This window comes from Globicephala melas, chromosome 7 (genome assembly GCF_963455315.2).
Source record: "Globicephala melas chromosome 7, mGloMel1.2, whole genome shotgun sequence".
NCBI lineage: Eukaryota > Metazoa > Chordata > Mammalia > Artiodactyla > Delphinidae > Globicephala > Globicephala melas.
This window is the reverse complement of record NC_083320.1, coordinates 26,199,332-26,220,618: the sequence shown is the minus strand read 5'-3', so window position 1 is coordinate 26,220,618 and position 21,287 is coordinate 26,199,332. Positions and strand designations below refer to the sequence as shown.

Here is a 21,287-nt window from a genome sequence, read left to right as displayed (position 1 = left end):
CAGTATTTGTCCTTCTATGATTGGCTTATTTCACTTAGCATAATACCCTCAAGGGCCATTCATGTTGTCATATATAGCAGGATTTCCTTCCTTTTTTAAGACTGAGTAATATTCCATTGTGTGTATGTGCCACATTTTCTTTATCCGTTCATCCATTGATAGACATTTAGTTTGTTTCACTATCTTGGCTATTGTGAAGAGTGCTGTGATGAACATTGGAGTGCTGATATCTCTTTGAGATCCTGATTTCAATTCTTTGGATAAATATCCAGAAGTAGGCTTCCTGGATCAGATAGTTCCAGTTTTAATTTTTTTGAGGAATTTACATACTGTTTTCCACAGTGGCTGTACCATTTTGTATTTCCATCAACAGTGGAATTATTTTTAATTAGAGTAGTAACTATTTAAGTAACTTTATTACCTAGCCTATAGGCTCAGATATGATTTGAAAGTTTCACTCCCAAGAAATGTTAGGAAAAGATGTCAAAGGGAGAGAGACTGTAACTCTAATATCTTACTATTAGAATTAATATCTGTGGGTTCGAAAGATTTGTAAGACTAACCACTACTAGAAAAATATTGAATTAGAAATCTATGTTTTAGAAAAGAGTTCAACCAAACATAAAACAATTAAGTTTAATTTTAAATGTGGTTACAAATAAATATTATATCAAGTATGAAATGAAAAAAATAAATGTTTAATATCTTAAGTATGAAAAGTAATAATGGGGAAGATGCATGTAAGGTAAGAGAGTATATACTTTTACTGTTTTCTGTTGTAATTTTCCCTCTTTCACTGAGTTCATTATTTAATCATTTAGCTGTACTCTGCTAAATAGTTAGTAGATTATCTAACTAAATTAACTTTACTAAGGTGTGAATAAAGCTTAATTATTATATAATGGCTTTATAAAAAGGAATTGCTGTACCGACTTACATCCCTACTTGGTGGACTATGAAAGAGAAAATACTATTAAAGTGGGTGTTCTTTATTCCCTTAACTAGTTTCCCAGGAAATAAACCACGTAGAATTAAATACAGCTATAAATTGCCCATTTCTTCTCATGTTTGTGAGCAAAGCCTAAGAGGAATAGTTAAAATACGACTAGAGTAAAGCAGGAGTGCAATTTGCAAGCCAGTTATGTCTCAGAGAAAGAAAAGTAGAATTATGCTGCATCTTTGCCACCTGATAGCCATTCATTCATTCATTAATTCATCCATTCATCCATTCATTCAACCAATCAGTATTTGCTAGGTATCTACTACAGGTAGGATTCTAGGAGTGATAATTAATCACACCTCCTTCTCAGCCTCTAAATTTAGAATCAACAAGACATAGAATTCAAAGAGATAGAGATCTGAATATCAGCTTGATTACTGTTAAAGCTATTTGGAAAACAGGGTCTAGATCTGCAACCAAATGGGCTTCTTAGAAATCCCCATTTCCTGAGTCAAATGTATTTGCTCACAACTGCAAATCTCCCACCTTGATGTGCACCTGAAAACAGACTTCTTTGAAAAGACTGTTGAGAAGAGTTGAGCCAGTCTTGCTCAGTTCTATTTCCCAAAGTCACCCATCATACCTGTTACTCTCCCTTGTGGACCCGGGGTTAAATGATCTTTCCAAAATCCCTGAAAGTTAACTTCATGAGCCAAAGTATGAATTCAGAGAGATACAAAGTGGTTTCCCCAATCACCCACTAAGTGCCAGATGCTGTGTTATGTGCTAGTGATACTGTGTTGGACACAGAAGGCAGGGTCTCTCTCCTTGATGTTGTCTGGTGTTGACTATGATCTTATTGGAGAAATTAGTCAAATAGTTGGGTATACGGCAGTAAATTCTAAGAGCCAATTTTACTTAACCTTAAATTTAGAAGTGACGAATCCTTCAATACCTGTTTAGTTAGTGTACAAAGATGATCAGCTTGAGTTCCTAGCAAGAGGTAGAATTGGGATATGTGGAAAGAAGAGAGGGCAGGAATGAGGTGTCAGGACCTGGGTATATCTGAGTCATTATGCCTAGTGATCTTCAAGGTTTGTTTTTCTGACAAAGTCTCCAAAGACATCTGCAGAACTGACCTTTAATATACAACAATTGATCAAGAGTATAAAACCAAAAACCCAAACTAAGCAAACAAAGAAGCAAACCCAAAACGAGTGAAATCTGTATTTCAACAGGCAGGATATGGGAGGGAAAGAGAAACCCAGATGGTGAAAGGTGGAAGAGATTATCAAAAGTGCTGTCTCCAGCCCAACCTCATTCATACCCCCTTTCCTTCCCTTACACAGAGCATGATTTCAAACAGTTCCTAATGGATAGGGCTACATATAGATTGGAATAATGGGGCCAGGGTAGAGGAAGTGATTGCCATAGTGTATGAATATTCTTTTCCCCTAAAGCATCTGCTCTTCTCAGTGCTTTTCTCCAGAAGTCTGCCCTCTTTATACTTAAAATAATTCCTCCCCGGTTGGATAGAAAATTATACTCTACTCTTATGTGGAAATGTCTTTCTAAACTGGTTTGCAATTTAGATTATGAATATATAAGCAAATTTGGGCAATAGTTATTTAGGGAATAGTGAGATATATATACATATATATAATGGATAGTTATTTTATCTTTCAAAATCTATGATCTAAGCATTTGCCAAACCCAATGTGCTTGATCTTATTGAAATAAGATTTCCAGATAGAAGCTTAATGTTTCCACTGCCCCTTGTGGTAAGGTTTCCCTTATTATCTTTATTGGACTATGTATATTTGGGTTGATAAGTTACATTGAGTGAAGGATTTATTTACATTTGATTAATGAAAGCAGTTTAAATATCTCTTAACTTCTAAGTTGAAGACTAGTACGATGGAACTCGAAACTTCTTTGTTATATTTCAGCATTTTGTGTATATTTGGTTGAGTCAATATGAATAAAAGCAACATCAACATCTAACTAGTCCTTTGACTCTGAGGCACTTAGATCTAAAATTAGGTAATGAACTAAAAGTTAAATTTTTCTAATTGGCTATGATCTTGAGAGTTGAAGAATATTCTTATAACTTCATATGCACTTAAATAGTGATGAAGAATTAGACTATAATGAAAATGAGTACCCAGTTAAAATTAAGCCACTAAGTGGATCCTGTCACACATGGAATTTAATTTACATGAAGGTTTTACTGAGAAAAGTTATTGGAATATTAGTAAGAGACCCAGCGGGGAAAAAGTGAAATGAAGAGCTGTAAGGACATATTAAAAGAATTGAGACTGCTTATTCCAGATCAGGGAAAAAAATAAAACAAAGAAAAAAAACCCAAAGTAGTCATCTGCCAATAAGGCTTGTATACATATTCATATTTCGGAAAGAGAAAAGTTCTCTGTGTCTCGTGAGAGCAAACTGAACAAAATCTTTCTCAATTCCACTAAGAGGGAGTCAGATTAAACTCACCTTAGAATTTATTGCTTGCTTGTATTGCCCTGTAGTGATTGACCTAGAGAGAGGCAGCAGCTAGTTAGACTCAAATTTCAAGTTGAACTGGGTGAATAATAGTCCATGCTTATTCAACTAATTTTGACGATTAAAAAGTTAATAGCTTTCACTGTTCAAAATAACTTTTGATCTCTTTGAATTTGACTTAGACCTGTCACTTGAATTTGCTATGGCAAAAATATGTGAGAATAATATGAGAAATGTAAAATGTTTTTTCTGCGAAATTCATTTGTATAAGCTATTCTAAAACTAAGTAGAAGAATACAGCATTTTCTTTCCATACTCCTATATTTTAGAATACACTGGGTAAGGAGAGCTTTCTCGTTTTTTCTATATTTTCAAAGTGAAAAAGGGACTGAAACAGTTTGTTATGTTAATTCAAGCACTGTCATCCTCTTTCATGTGAAATCCCTAGGAAATTGATATGAATGATCCTTTTGTTTTGAATTACCATGATACTTGTTTTAACTCTGCATAAGATGTATTTGAACACTCACATGCAGCATACTCAGTATGCATATCCTGGGCTAACCATCCACTAACCTTTCTCCCTCAATGTCGCACACATCTCTTTCCCACCATAATATCTCCACATTGACTACACTTAAGGTATTGTAGAAAGGCACTGTTAAATAGTGAAAAGGCAACTCAAAACAGATATTTGCTATTTTAAAATATATATCTAGAATAAACTAAAAACCGAATGGAGAATTATGTCTTTCAGTATTTTTAAAATAGTATTTTATTTCTTTATTTTTTAATTTTATTTATTTTTGGCTGCTTTGAGTCTTCCTTGCTGCACGTGGGCTTTCTCCAGTTGTGGTGAGCAGGGACTACTCTTCATTGTGGAACACAAGCTCTAGTCACGTGGGCTTCGGTAGTTGTGGCGGGTGGACTCAGTTATTGCGGCACGTGGGCTTCAGTAGTTGTGGCACGTGGGCTTCAGTAGTTGTGGCACACAGGCTCAGTGATTGTGATGCACGGGCTCAGTTGCTTCACGGCATGTGAGACCTTCCCAGATCAGGGATCTAACCTGTGTCCCCTGCATTGGGGGACATCTTAACCCCTGCATCTTAACCACTGCACCACTAGGGAAGTCCCAGTATTTTTCTTTAGATTGTCACTTAGTGATGCTTTATTAATCCAACAAAAATTAAATGACTACCTACTCTGTACCAGGCACTGATGTTGGCCCTGGAGACAGGCACATCAGTGAACAAAGCAAACCCAAATACTCTGCCCACATAAAGCTCACTTTCTAGTGGGACAAGACAGATGTTTTAAATAAGACACTGGATGATATGTTAGAAGGCAATAAGTGCTGTGAAGAAAGAGTAGACTAAGTAGATAGGGTGCTGAGGGGTATATTGTAATTTTATTTATTTCCACTATTTTTCAGATTCTATTCCTGTATAGTTCATTACAGAGTATTCAGTAGAGTTCCCTGCACTATACAGTAGTTTCTCATTAGTTATCTATTTTATATTTAGTATAATATATCTAGTATAATCTGCCAATTTATCCCTCCCCCCCTTTCTCCCCCTGGTAATCATAAGTTTGTTTTCTACATCTGTGATTCTATTTCTGTTTTGTAGATAGGTTCATTTGTATCTTTTTTTTCTTTTTTAGATTCCACTTATAAGTGATATATGATATTTGTCTTTGTCTGACTTACTTCATTCAGTATGACAATCTCTAGGTCCATCCATGTTGCTGTAAATGGCATTATTTCGTTCTTTTTTATGACTGAGTAATATTCCATTGTATATATGTACCACATCTTAATCCATTCCTGTTGATGGACATTTAGGAATATTGCAATTTTAAATAGGTTTTGCCAAGAAGATGGATGACATTTGAGTAAAGACTTGAAGGAATCTTTAAACTTTAGATTCAAAATTTGATGCGTTTCTCTCTTAAAATTTTAACTTTATTACTGAAATCATGAATGGGAAGGAAAGGGTGAATTATTTTTTTAAAGAGAAATCTCTGAAAGGAAAGGATATTTTATTTATCTTTGTGTTTCTAGGTGTTTCAAAGATAATCTTCTTGAGGTTCCTCTATTTTACCATCCAAGCACATAGCTGGCCCTTTTACTACATTGAGGGTGGAAGGGGTGGGGGGGACTGGGGATATTTATCCATGTAGCTCCAAAGCCTAGGATGAAACTTGGCACATGATGAGAGCTAAATGATGTTGTGACCTGAAGGTCTAAACTGTCTTATTGGCATATACATTTTTTGTTAAACAGTTAGGGACCATGTCATGATATAGGTCATTTATTTTGTAGAACTTACACTTATATAGCCTTTGGTTACTTTTCCTGACATTCTGTGAGTGTACAGACTTCTCATTAAGGTTTCCTGTGCACTTTCAGCATTCAAACTACCAAAGTGCTCTGGCAGTAGGCACTTAAATGAACCCTTAAGGTTATAGTATAATTCCTAGACTATGGTCCTCTTTCTACTAGGACTGAGGCTACTAAAATATCTTACGCTGGTAGCAAGGTGATTTCTTTTAGACTTGTTGGAATGAAATAGCATTTGGGAACTTATTAGCTAGAAGAGGGGATTCCAAATAATAGCTCTTTGTTCAGAGTTTCTCCATCAATTCATAGATAAGTCAATTGGCACCCATCATTTTAGACTCGTTGGAGGCCAATGTAGTTAAGTGAAATATAAAGGGTACTATAGGCAGTAAATAGAAGCCTTGTAACAATATAACGTGCAGTGGATAAAAGGATTGGGAAATCTATAAAAGCTGCCGAAAAGAACAAAAAATATAATTAAAGGAGCAAAAAAGAGGTATTGAACACAATCTCAGGGACTATTTCGGGCAACAGTAAATGTCTCCTCAAATATATCTTTAAAGGACAGAAAGCAAAGTAGAAAACTAGTCCCATGGAGAGAGGAAGAAAAATACCAAATAGAATTGTACGAATAGGCTAACAAGAGTCAGATTGCTTATGCTAATTTTTACCTTTCTTTAAAATAATTAGATGTTGTCAGATAGATCAGAGAATTTGAAATTCTTAGATGAGAATAGGATAGAGAAAAGCAAAAGGAACAAAATAAACAGAGGTGATATTTTACGCAGGTATGGCTCAGAGTAGGGTAGATAAATTGGTATATAGAAGACAATTGAAATTTGCAGTTCACACGTCAAGTTTTGCCAAATAAGTACAGTTATTTTAGGTTCTATCAAAGTTAAATATTATTTAAGAAAATGTTTCCTACCTCACCTCCATTTGGTGAAAGCGTGTAGGCTACACATGACTTCCTCAAGAACAGAAAATAATACTTTCAGTAGAAAATATTTTTTGACAGTGAATTTCCATTACTTGGACCAAAGGTTTTCACCTAGTGAAACATGTCAGAGATACCTAGGAAATTTTCCCAATAAACTTAGCCCTACTGAGAACCATCACCATAGACATTTGATTAGTTTATAATGTTCTTTGGAAATACACTGAACATAATCACACTTACTTCCTAAAATCAACAACCTCTGTCTTGAATTATAAGTAAAGAATGATTGACAAATTAGAATAAAATATAAAATAAGAAAATTGTGTTATTAGAAGAAGTGACGTGCAAAGGTGACTTCCTGGATGCAGAGGCAGAATTCAGAACTTGTGTGTTAAGCCAGTCTCTGTCAGGGAACTCTTGTCATCATGTGTATTACATTAATTACTTATTGTGCTTTCCTCTGTGCTGAGTAATTCCAAAAACTTTTTTTTAATTTACTGTCTGAGAAGGTAAACCATGACTATTTAAAGAGAAAGTGTCAAGCTTGAGATCTTGAACACTGGTTCCAAGGCTGTAGATAAAACAGAACTTTACCTCAAAGATTATTTGATAAGCTGGGTGAAGGACAACATTCTTTTGGCTAACTCTGCCCATGGGCACTCACATACAAACTCACATACACAAACACATATAAAATGTGCCAGACAGTACTTTGTCCAACTTTCTTCAAAATATAAATTGAAATCCATGCATTGTACCTCCAATTAAAAACTAAACTTACTGTTGAGAGGAGTACCATAAACATATCAATTTTAATAGGGAATACTAAAATAGCTTTGGGTGTAAATATAAATTAATGTGTATGCACTACACATAAACAATACATAGGCACATGGTCTATTGATTTAAAGATAAACACTACATTGAAAAGCAGTCATTCCAGTGTCAAGGGACTTGTGTACTTTACAAGTAAAAGAGGCATCGTATTTCTAAAGAGAAGGTTACTATAGAAAAATAATGAGGTTTTACCATTTTAACTCTTGAAAAGCTGAGTGCTTGTAAAGCTAGAGGAACATAGAGACAGAGGTCTAGAAATCATGTATTGCCTTCCTGCTGTATACTGAGATTGGTGTCTGTGTGTGCGTGTGTGTGTGTGGTAAGACTGGAGGTGGGTGATAGGATAGAAAAGGATTAGACGCTATGGGATCCAGAGCTAAAAAAGTAAGGAAAGTAGTGAATTAGTATGTTTCTATCTTTAATGGCTGCACTTAACCCTTGCAGAGAGAACAGCACAATGATCTTCCTTACTTCAGCAATTTCAACTCATGGCCAGATTTGTTTCATTCATATCCCTATTCATTCCCCCTAACCTCTGATTATTTTGAAGCCAATGTCAGATATCATATTAGTCTATGCTTAAGTATTTCAGTGTATATCTTTAAAAAAATGAAAATTCTTAAAAATATAACCATAATGCCATCATCAATCTTAAAAATTACACTGAATACAATAAAATATCAATTTATTTTCAAATTTTCTAAATTATTGCAGAGATGTTTTCCTTTATAGTTTTTTTTTTTTTTTGCGGTACGTGGGCCTCTCACTGTTGTGGCCTCTCCCGTCCGGACACGCAGGCTCAGCGGCCATGGCTCATGGGCCTAGCCGTTCTGTGGCATGTGGGATCTTCCCAGACCAGGGCACGAACCCGTGTCCCCTGCATCGGCAGGCAGACTCTCAACCACTGCACCACCAGGGAAGCCCTATAGTTTATTTTTAATAAAATCAAAATGTTCCCGTTATTTCGTCCCATAGAGTTTTTTACAGAGTCTAGATTTTGCACCCCAAAGTGTGGTACTTCTCTCCCCCCTGAATTGTATGGAAATTGAGAATTAGACCCAAATTGTTTCAACAATAGAATTTAGAGTATTTTTGAAGAGTAGATGATGCCTGCTTCTGAGATAAGTTTCTGTAATTGTCCCTCTTTTTAACCAAGAATTTTATAGAAACTGGTTCAGAGATTAGTATGGTGAAGTAGTCAAATTCAGAATGCCTTGTAGTCTAAAGGGAGAACCAGACATGTATATAACTAACTCTACTAAAAAGCAAAATGCAATATATTTTCAGAAGTTCCACAGTGCTTGCTTTTGTATCAGTATTAACAGAATGATAAAGTTTCAGTTTCTTTATGATCCTAAAGCTCAGGGAGGGGGCAGCCCCTGAGACAACTCCATCAAACACAAGAGCTCTATGGAACGCAATTGGATGTATAACTTTGAAGATTCCTTCTAGCTCTAAGCCTCAGAGTAATGAGGAGCTGTATGGTAAAATTCACAAAGTTTTTGCAAACTCATGAATTTCCCTTAAGCTATACTTGACAAAGCTAGGGAATATTAAGAGGGAAAAGACAGACACATAGCATTACAGCTAAACTGAAGTATTTCTGGATTGTCAATAACTCTACAAGTAGACTTAGGATAGACAGTGTATCAACATGCTTCAGTTCCTCTTTCAAGCAAAACAAAATAAAACACCTGCCTGCGACAAGAGCCATACGTTTGAAGAAAACAGGAGAGTGACTCAGAATCTAGATAGTATGGTTTCATCAAATATACTGTTCATTTATTTAATATATTTATGTAGTGTACTTTTGGAGTTTTTCAACTAGTTGTACTTTATATTTTGTATTCTGCTATGATTCATGAATCTGTTTCTTTAGGCACAGACAGCGCACATTGTCCTGGAAGATGGAACTAAGATGAAAGGTTACTCCTTTGGCCATCCATCCTCTGTTGCTGGTGAAGTGGTTTTTAATACTGGCCTAGCAGGGTGAGTAATGCTTCTATTCCAAGGGTTTATTCTTCCTCTATATAGAGGAATAACTGGATGATCTTATTCATGGTGGGAAATTGAAATCACCACATCATCATCATCACACTACACATTGTCCTGACGTTGCCCTGTGCTTGTACATAGCTTGCTCAAGCCAACCCTGAAAAGGGCCATAGACACAAACTCCTCCCTGTGGCTGTAAATGGAAGAGAATACAGACACTGGTGTTCCCCTGCTAAAAAAGAACAAAATTAATTCTAGAAACTTAGGATACAAAGACACAAGTTATGTGAGATTACCAAGTGGCTTCTGTAAGGTGGGGGGTCAGTATCAATCTGATTTAAGGTGAAAATCGAACAGGGAGAAGGATGGGTAGCACTCTCTAGTGCCATTCCATTAGTGAAATTAAGAATCAACTTTGCACATCTAATATGAACTATTATAAAGAGCTAAGAAGTTCCTTAGGTATTATAGTGCAAAATTATATAAAATACAATATATAATTTGCACTCTAATAAGAAAGGTAAAATAACAGATACATTTATTATCTTAAAGTAATACACAGGAGAGCAGGTTCATAGATCGGATATTTTCAAAATTTATCAACTGAGACTGAATTCAGTATTTAATTTCTGCTAATAGGTGTAGAGCAACAAAGGTAAGAGTTGCTACAGAAATCATGTAGCTGTTCTTATCTAGCCAACAAATGTTCATCTGGGAACCAGGTGGCTGAAGTTCTGGTCTCAGTTCTAATGGTAACTGATTATATGATATTGAGAAAATCACTTAACCTTTCTGAATATTAGTTTCCACATGTAAAGTGTGAGGGGATGGGATTAGATAGTAATTTATGGCTAGGAATTTAAAAAATTACATCTTAAAAAATTAGATGGTTTCGAAAGGTTTCCATTAGAGATTCAATAGACTAAACTGTAAAATATTTGATGAATTCTTTAGGGAAATTCAGTTAGCCTTTTAAAGACAAGGAGGCATTGGGTTAACTGGTATTGAAGATATTGATTGACCAAACTTCCATTATATTATTAATGTGCATTGTCCTCTAAACTCTTAGCTCTCTGTTTGAAATAAAGAATATTAGATGGTTTTTAAAATAGTTCCACTGGTGAGAACATTAAATTACAGTGTATGAAAACTGTTTGCAAAGTTTTGCTTCACCAGGCAATTATTTAAGCCTTTTGACAGCACTAATTACTAACTGTGTTAATATACCTGCCAACAAACAGCTGTTTAATATAGATCAGAATGATGGAGGGCACTCGAGTTTTCTTCTCTGTGATAGATTATGGGTAATAAATCTTGTCACATCACAAAAGTCAAACAGGACCTGATGGATTAATTTTCTTCCAACACTGCAGTTCTCTAGGACAAGCTATATTTATTCATTTTCTGGAGAGAGCATTGTAGGCATATGTTTAAAGGGAATGGCCAGTTCTTTCATGGGAAGAAAGAAGAAAAGAAGTAAAATTAAATTAATTAAAGACTTCTTTTGATGTAGAAAAATGCATTCATTAATAAGATTAGTCCACACATCCTATTTTCCATCGAGAAATGCTGCTTTTATTCATGCGTGGCTCACTCAGCAAGGGGTTGATAATTAAGGGAGTTATTTTGTTTTTCATCTTCAAGAAATGCATTTATATTATGTGTAAGCCTTGGTTAAAAAATTATTAGTTCCTGACAAGTGAGAGGGAATCTGAGAAATTAGCTGATGGAGGTGTGGGTAAATATCACAGCATCTTAGTCACTTTAGAGGTTGCTGAGCTGAGAGACTAAGTATTCTGTTGGCAAAGGGAGTTCTGGGAGAAGTTAGTCTGGATGAGGGTTGAAGAATTCGTGTTGACTACTGCTGGAGCTGCATTTTATTGCTTTCGAGGTTGTCAGTCTGTCCCCCTCAGCACCTAAATTCACTTTCAGTAGTAATCCACAAGAAAGATTAGGTTTAACTGTCTCTGTGGGAAGTGAAAATGTTAAGAGGGTGGGAAAAAAATCTCATTGCAATGCATGGAATAGCTGTAGATAGATCCTGGTATTTATGGGAATCATGTTTCTTATTATTAAGAATAGAAATTTTATATATAATTTTATTTATATGTAGAATAAAAAAAGAATACATGTATTCTTTTTTTTTTTTTTTTTTTTTTTTTTGGCGGTACGCGGGCCTCTCACTGTTGTGGCCTCTCCCATTGCGGAGCAGAGGCTCCAGACGCGCAGGCTCAGTGGCCATGGCTCACGGGCTTAGCCGCTGCGCGGCATGTGGGATCTTCCCAGACCGGGGCACGAACCCGTGTCTCCTGCATCGGCAGGCGAACTCTCAACCACTGCGCCACCAGGGAGGCCCAAGAACACATGTATTCTTATTTTTTCCTCCCCACACTTTAAAATAAAGCTCTTCTGCATTTCTTCTTAATTCCATATCAGTACTTTAAAATAGTTACTTGGAATCTTTTAATTTAGAAGACAGAAATGCTTTGGGTCAATTTTTTGGGGATTGATTTTTTTCTGTAATAAAATAATAACTATCAAACATATACTATCAATGATAACTTGATAATAACTATCAAACATACACCTCTCTATATAACTAAAATATTAAAAAAATCAACTTTATTAAGTATTTCTTTCATAGAAAATAAATCAGAGTTTTAAATGCTCAGTGAATTTTAATAAACATATATACCCAGGCAACCATCACTGACGTAATCAGCATGCTCTTCAGTATCCTCAAAGATATTTTTAAAAAACTTTTCAATTTTTGACAGTTAATATTTTGGTGAAACTGTCAGCCCTCAGTAGTAAATATCATTTTGGACTCACTCATGTCTGGTAGGCTAGGGGATTCTTGAGGATATCTGCAAACTTTAAATAGAGCAATATTTAAAAACTTAAGACCCTGTGAAGAATTTTTCAAGGAATTAAAAAATTTAAGAAATTGAGGGAATGAAAATTAAATGAGAATATGCCATATTACCTAAGAGTCTTTTCATATCAGTAATATCATGGGATAAATTTCCATATTCTATCATAAAATCCTTAGGTTTGGCAAAATCTAGAGACGAGCTTGTAGGATTTTATTCTCATGTTCTCTAATTTTCAAGGGTTCAATAATTAAGATCATGTATGTAGAATACATTTTTTTGTTGATAATTTCTTGGCATCTTTACCTAGGTACCCGGAAGCTCTTACTGACCCTGCTTACAAGGGGCAGATTCTCACCATGGCCAATCCTATTGTTGGGAATGGTGGAGCCCCTGACACTACTGCACTGGATGAACTGGGACTTAGCAAATATTTGGAGTCCGATGGAATTAAGGTAGTACCAGTGATGACTATTTAAAAAGCATAGTTGATTTATTAAGAATCTAAGCTGGACAAAATTTCGGCCTCAATCCTATAGTACAAATCATTAAATTTATATTCTCAATCTTACTCCTAGGTATATGAAAATAATCTTTAACATGACATTATTCTGAGTTTCATTTCTCAGGGCACTCTGGATTTATTTTTAATGCTGTGGATAAAACTGGCTTCATTTGGAAAAATGTTGTTATAAGTTCAGATAGCAACTATGCTGCAAGAATTCGAGTTGAATCACCTTTTAAATGGATTTTAAGAATCAACTCTGTATCAATTATTTACCTTTTAAATCTTATCCTCTTTGGGAGATGAGTAAAAGATAACGTGTATGCCAGCCGAAAAGTAAACACAATTAAAATTTCCTATTCAAGGCAAATTTGAATAATATCTTAGGGATGTGAACCATATAAACGATTCAAAAATTTACACTCTAAATTCACCACTCTATTTTTGAATGACTTGGACTGATCATTTAATTTAGTTTTATATCTCACCATTTCCCCCCAATATTTAGTTTCTTTTAAATGTAAATTTAAAAATTGTCTTATTCTCTACGTACATTAAGCAAATAATTATTAATTAGATTATCGATAAATGTCATTGTGGAAAAGTACAGGGTACTGAGAAGGGGGACCTAGTTTACTCTCAGGATTTGGAAAACCAAGTAAGACTGTTTCCCGCATGGTAATTAAGGTAACAATTATTATATTTTACGAGAAAACTTTTTAATCACATTTTTTTTTCAAGTTTCAAAATTTTAAGTGTTGTATCAGCGAATATAATAAAGCTTGAAGAATGCAAACTGACTCTTAAGTCATAACAGAGGGGATAGACTGGGAATTTGGGATTCACATGTACACACTGCTATATTTAAAATATATAGATAACCAACAAGGACCTACTGTATAGCACAGGGAACTCTGCTCAATATTCTGTAATAACCTAAATGGGAAAAGAATTTGAAAAAGAATGGAAAAAAATAAATTTATTAATTAAAAAGAAGACAAGTCACAAGAGTTGGGTAGTATTTTGTGATCACATTTTTAAAATGACTGCCTGTCTTTCTAGGTTGCAGGTTTGCTGGTGCTGAATTATAGTGATGACTACCACCACTGGCTGGCTGCCAAGAGTCTAGGGCAATGGCTACAGGAAGAAAAGGTGAGAAATATGATAGGTCATCCAGCATCACCTAAGGACGATTGGTGGGGCCCGTGGAAAGTTGGGAAGGTGTATGTAATTGAAAAGGGCCAAACAGATAAAGCAGATCAGGCAGTTTGGGACCCTTTTGTTTCAGAGCGCGATTCCTTCAGGCTGAACTGTTACTACTGTCCAGAACTGTCCAGAACTCATTCTTTATATAAACACTGAGGACCTTATATTTTCAGTTTATCCACTAGGTGGCACTCATACATGCTTGGTAGACAGACTTTCTCATTCTGGAAAGGGGTTAGAGAAAATTTTAGAATTTTCTACTCTCCGGAGCAACATAACCTCCCCCTTTTAACGAGGATCTAGAGATGTAACTTGTGTCGTGGATTCTAGTACCAGCTCTACCATTAACGAGCTGTGTGACCTTGCTCAGGTCATGTAATCATACCATACATTCTTAGTTTTAATTCTTAATTAATATAAACTGATTGCCGTCAAGTCTCTTTGGGCTTAAACGTTATGACTATGACGTATAATTAGATATCACTTCATTTGAAGTAATAAATAAGTTACTAACCTTATATCTTCCTTACTTTATTATTTTCTAATCCGATAAGGGGATTCTCCTGGTTTGAAAGTCAGACCTACTTAAAGTTAACAGACCTAATATACTAAGCTTTATTTCCAGGGTTACTGTAGCTGCTTTTTGTTAAGTTGCAACTGGGCCTGTAATTGACCGAATATTATTCTGAGAAACTCTGTCTCTCTGAGGAGCATCTGCCAACTGAGGCTAAACGTTTCCTCTTTCTAACAAAGCAAAAAATCTTGATCTTTGTTTCCTCATTCTTGCTAAATTTTTACAAGAGAGAAGAAGGCATATGTATTATCTCCTAGGTCTTTGCTAGTTTCTTCTCAATCATTATCTGAATTTACCTCCTTGTAATCATCATTCAGGAGACACCTCCCTCTTCCCCTTAATGTTTCCTTTGTGTTATTTAGACACCTGATATTATAGCTGCTTTGTGTCAGAACTAATAGTTGAAGTATAAACTTAATCCATGTTTTGTTAGTTTGTTTTTAAAATGTGCTTTGAATCTTCTTCCATGATCATAGACACATAGAGTAGAAGAGTGTCTAAAATAATAACCAGTTTACCTCCTTCTATGTACAGGTAATGGGGAAACATCTTGCTCAAATATCACTCAGATAAATGATGGAAGAAAAGAAACTAAAACCTGTTTCCTCATTCTTAACTTGCTGCTCTTTCCCCTTTTATCCACGGGGAATACATTCTAAGACCCCCAGTGGATGCCTGAAACCATGGATAGTACCAAACCCTATATCTACTAAGTCTTTTCCTATGTGTACATACCTATGATAAAGTCTAGTTTATAAATTAGGCACAGTAAGGGAATATCTGAATTGCCAGCATCACTACTCTTGCAGTGTGGAGCCATTATTAAGTAAGATAAGTGTTACTTGAACATAGAACTGCCATACCGCAACAGTTGACCTGACAATCCAGGTGGCTATTAAATGACTAATGGGTGGGCACCGCTGGACAAAGGGGTGGTTCAGCTTCTGGGTGGGACAGAGCAGGATGGTGGGAGATTTCATCACACTATTCAGAGTGGTGTACAATTTAAAACTTATGAATTGTTTATTTCTGAAATTTTCCATTTAATATTTTCAGATTATGGTTGATCACAGGTAACTGAAACCACTAGAAGCAAAACTGGGGAGAAGGGGGAACCTACTGTACTACATCTATCTCTATCCAACCTAGTCAAAGAAACTAAAACAAATGGTGGTGCCTGATTTACTAATAGATTGGGCAAAATTTTAATACAGTATGACTACCTAACAAGCACCTTCAGGAAAACCTTCAGGATTGCCTACCATGTGCCAGGAACTTGTGGTTCACAACATGGATTTGCCTATTAATTACATATCTTTGCTTATGAAGTTCACAGATTCCATTTTTTAAAAATATATATGTATCTATAAAATTATATTACTTATTTAACATCCTGGATTAAAAGCAAAAGAGCTGTAGCAGAAGACTGATGTTCAGAATTTCTCACTTTTCACTCTGAGGAAGGGTCTGGATATTAAGAGTCCTGTGCCCAACTGAACAGCAGTTTACCTTGTTCTTGTGACACAGACACCCTGGATCAGAGAAAAGGAGTAGGGAAATTATTTACTGCTCAAGAAGATAGATGATGTTAAGTTTGTAACTTGAAAACACTCTGCTGGACCAAATTTCCTCCAATTTTACTGTCACTACAATTATTTTCCTTACAGGTCCCTGCAATTTATGGAGTGGATACAAGAATGCTGACTAAAATAATTCGAGATAAGGTATGATAATCATATTTAGCCAAATCTATGTTTACATATATATATGTTTTTTTCCCTTTGCCCAAGGAACCCATTGGTGTGTAAAAGAACAGATCTGGTCAATTTCTATCATTTGGGTCTCTGCCATCCTGTTTTACTGTTTTTGATGTAATTTTCAAGACTGAATACTTGATTGGGATGTTTGTTACTGAATGGTTTTAAGAATACTTCACTCAGCAGTAGTTTATTGAGTGCCCACTCTATGTTCACTATTCCAAGTGACAAGTTAAAGCCGTTGTAATTCAGCTCATGTGATAGGGCTAGTAAACAAGTGGAGAAGGTAACTAGGTGCGTAAGAATTTTGCCTAAATTGAATACCTACCTGCTGAAAAAGGAAAACCAGGAAGTGTACAGCACTGGGGCCATTATTTGTTTAGTCCTCTTGGAGGAGTTTTTGAACTTAGTGAGTTATAGTTCATGGGTATATTAAATGAACCCTGCATGTATTACCTCAGTTATATAGTCTTTCTTGAAATTGTTCCAATGACCAAGATGAAGGTAAGTTTATCTTTTGCTTTCATATCTGCTAGATGAGATATTTGACCCTTCTTCTGAGAATATCTCAGCCCCATCTACTTCCTTCTTGTTATAAGAGGTGGACACTTGTTTTAGAAACCTTCATATCACAGAACAGAAAGAAACTTTATCTCATGAATGTTAACTAAATTCCCTTAATGCCACCAAAGTTTTCTCATTAAATTATATATTTTTTCTTAAAAAAGAAAAAAAGATACAATTTCAAAGTGAAAAGGATTCTTCAAGAAAATCTATTGTAGATTGTTGGCATATGTGTAGACACAGGATCGCTATAAACAGAAAGAACAGCTTTGAAAATAAGAACATGGCCACATACCCATGACCAGAAGAAAGACACTGAGAATTTATGCAGTCCTTCTACTCTATCTCTGATTTTATTCCCTCCTCCATGATATTCCTGAGAATAGATGTTAGTGAGATTATATGTCCCAGGTAGATTTTTGTAGCCCAATGATGTTGTGGGAGCAGTAAACAATGATGAGGATACCAGAATGGGAAGGGAATAAAATTGGGAAATTCAATTCAAGCTGTAGATTTGGCAGGTTGAATAGAATATAATCAGTCCTAGTATTTGGGAAAACACTTTACAAGACCATATCATGTTCTTCATGTGATAGGTTAGTTTAAGGTGAGCCCTTCTTTTATCAGAGGCAGTTAGGTTTTCAAAGTTTGGCTGAATAGATTAGCACAGACAAAATAGTGGTATTGCCTATTATATTTGATTATGAGTGATATGGGCTCATATTAAAAACATATGTTGAGGGGGAGACCTTCAAGATGGCGGAGGAGTAAGACGTGGAGATCACCGTCCTCCCCACAAATACATCAGAAATACATCTACATGTGGAACAACTCCTACAGAACACCTACTGAATACTGGCAGAAGACCTCAGACCTCCCAAAAGGCAAGAAAGTCCCCACATACCTGGGTAGGGCAAAAGAAAAAAGAAAAAAACAGAGACAAAAGAATAGGGACGGGATCTGCCCCTCTGGGAGGGAGCTGTGAAGGAGGAAAGGTTTCCATGCACTAGGAAGCCCCTTCACTGACGGAGGCTGCAGGTGGCAGAGCGGGGAAGCTTCGGGGCCATGGAGGAGAGCGCAGCAACAGGGCTGCGGAGGGCAAAGCGGAGAGATTCCCACACAGAGGATCGGTGCCGACAAACACTCACCAGCCCGAGAAGCTTGTCCGCTCATCCACTGGGGCAGGCAGAGGCTGGGAGCTGAGGCTCGGACTTCGGAGGTCAAATCCCAGGGAGAGGACTGGGGTTGGCCGCGTGAACACAGCTTGAAGGGGGCTAGTACACCACAGCTAAGCAGGAGAGAGGCCGGGAAAAAGTCTGGACCTGCCTAAGAGGCAAGAGACCATTGTTTTGGGGTGTGCAAGGAGAGCAGATTCAGAGCACCACCTAAATCAGTTCCAGAGACAGACACGAGCCACAGTTATCAGAGCAGACACCAGAAACGGGCATGAAATGCTAAGGCTGCTGCTGCAGCCACCAAGAGGCCTGTGTGCAAGCACAGGTCACTCTCCACACCTCACCTCCCAGGAGCCTGTGCAGCCTGCCAGTGCCAGGGTGCTGTGATCCAGGGACAACTTCCCCAGGAGAACACACAGCACACCTCAGGCTGTTGCAAGGACATGTTGTCCTCTGCCGCTGCAGGCTCGCCTGACATACCATACCCCTCCCTCCCCCCCCCCCCCCCCCCCCCGGCCTGAGTGAGCCAGAGCCTCCTAATCAGCTGCTCCTTTAACCCTGTCCTGTCTGAGCGAAGAAAAGACGCCCTCAGGCGACCTACACGCAGAGACGGGGCCAATCTAAAGCTGAACCCCAGGAGCTGTGCGAACAGAGAAAGGAAAATTCCTCCGAGCAGCCTCAGGAGCAGTGGATTAAATCTCCACAATCAACTAAATGTACCCTGCATCTCTGGAATACCTGAATAGACAATGAATCATCCCAAAATTGAGGGAGTGGACTTTGAGAGTAACTATATATATATATATATATATATATATATATTTTTTTTTTTTTCCCCTTTTTCTCTTTTTGTGAGTGGCCGTGTGGTTGACAGGGTCTTAGTGCTCTGGCTGGGTGTCAGGGCTGTGCCTCTGAGGTGGGAGTGCCGAGTTCAGGACATTGGTTCACCAGAGAACTCCCAGCTCCACCTAATATCAAACGGCGAAAGCTCTCCCAGATATCTCCACCTCAATGCTAAGACCCATCTCCACTCAATGACCAGCAAGCTACAGTGCTGCACACCCTATGCCAAACGAATAACAAGACAGGAACACAACCACACCCATTAGCAGAGAGGCTGCCTAAAATCATAATAAGGTCACAGACACCCCAAAACACATTACTGGATGCGGTCCTGCCCACCAGAAAGACAGGATACAGCCTCATCCACCAGAACACAGTCACTAGTCCCCTCCACCAGGAAGCCTACACAACCCACTGAACAAACCTTAGCCACTGGGGGCAGACACCAAAAACAACAGAAACTACAAACCTGAAGTCTGCGAAAAGGAGACACTGAAAACAGTAAGTTAAGCAAAATGAGAAGACAGAGAAACACACAGCAGATGAAGGAGCAAGGTAAAAACCCACCAGACCAAACAAATGAAGAGAAAATAGGCAGTCTACCTGAAAAGGAATTCAGAGTAATGATAGTAAAGATGATCCAAAATCTTGGAAATAGAATGGAGAAAATACAAGAAATGTTTAACAAGGACATATGAGAACTAAAGAGCCAATAAACATGATGAACAACACAATAAATGAAATTAAAACTTCTCTAGAAGGAATCAATAGCAGAATAACTGAGGCAGAAGAATGGATAAGTGACCTGGAAGATAAAAGAGTGGAAATAACTACTGCAGAGAGGAATAAAGAAAAAAGAAGGAAAAGAATTGAGGACACTCTCAGAGACCTCTGGGACAATATTAAATGCACCAACATTCGAATTATAGGGGTCCCAGAAGAAGAAGAGAAAAAGAAAGGGACTGAGAAAATATTTGAAGAGATTATAGTTCAAAACTTCCCTAATGTGGGAAAGGAAATAGTTAATCAAGTCCAGGAAATGCAGAGAGTCCGATACAGGATAATTCCAAGGAGAAACAAGCCAAGATACATATTAATCAAACTATCGAAAATTAAATACAAAGAAAAAATATTAAGATCAGCAAGCGAAAAACAACAAATAACACACAAGGGAATCCCCATAAGGTTAACAGCTGATCTTTCAGCAGAAACTCTGCAAGCCAGAAGGGAGTGGCAGGACATATTTAAAGTGATGAAAGGGAAAAACCTACAACCAAGATTACTCTACCCAGCAAGGATCTCATTCAGATTCGATGCAGAAATTAAAACCTTTACAGACAAGCAAAAGCTAAGAGAATTCAGCACCACCAAACCAACTTTACAACAAATACTAAAGGAAATTCTTTAGACAGGAAACACAAGAGAAGGAAAAGACCTACAATAACAAACCCAAAACAATTAAGAAAATGGTAGTAGGAACATACATATCGATAATTACCTTAAATGTAAATGGATTAAATGCTCCAACCAAAAGACATAGACTGGCTGAATGGATACAAAACAACACCTGTATATATGCTGTCTATAACAGACCCACTTCACACCAGGGACATAAAGAACTGAAAGTGAAGGGATGGAAAAAGATAGTCCATGGAAGTGGAAATCAAAAGAGAGCTGGAGTAGCAATTCTCATATCAGACAAAATAGAGTTTAAAATAAATACTATTACAAGAGACAAAGAAGGACACTACATAATGATCAAGGGATCAACCCAAAAAGAAGATATAACAATTGTAAGTATTTATGCACCCAACATAGGAGCACGTCAATACATAAGGCAAATACTAACAGCCAAGAAAGGGGAAATCGACAGTAACACAATAGTAGTAGGGGACTTTAAGACCGCACTTTCAGGGCTTCCCTGGTGGCGCAGTGGTTGAGAGCCCGCCTGCCGATGCAGGGGACACGGGTTCGTGCCCCGATCCGGGAAGATCCCACATGCCGCAGAGCGGCTGGGCCCATGAGCCATGGCCACTGAGCCTGCACGTCCGGAGCCTGTGCTCCGCAACGGGAGAGGCCACAACAGTGAAAGGCCAGCGTACCGAAAAAAAAACCCAAAAAGACCACACTTTCAACAATGGACAGAAGATCCAAAATTTTAAAAAAGAAGGAAACACAAACTATAAATGATACATTAAACAAGATGGACTTAATTGATATTTATAGGAC

The 21,287-nt window shown here is 37.1% G+C and overlaps 1 protein-coding gene across 1 annotated transcript in view; it reads left to right on the top strand.

Moving 5' to 3' along the window:
* The window catches only part of CPS1 (carbamoyl-phosphate synthase 1), a 142,625-nt gene that overhangs the window by 9,684 nt on the left and 111,654 nt on the right, over window positions 1-21,287 (top strand). Inside the window, exons 2-5 of the mRNA XM_030853008.2 lie at window positions 9,446-9,555; window positions 12,745-12,889; window positions 14,002-14,091; window positions 16,387-16,443. Of these exons, the coding sequence (XP_030708868.1) occupies window positions 9,446-9,555; window positions 12,745-12,889; window positions 14,002-14,091; window positions 16,387-16,443 (402 nt within the window). The remainder of the gene's footprint in view (window positions 1-9,445; window positions 9,556-12,744; window positions 12,890-14,001; window positions 14,092-16,386; window positions 16,444-21,287) is intronic.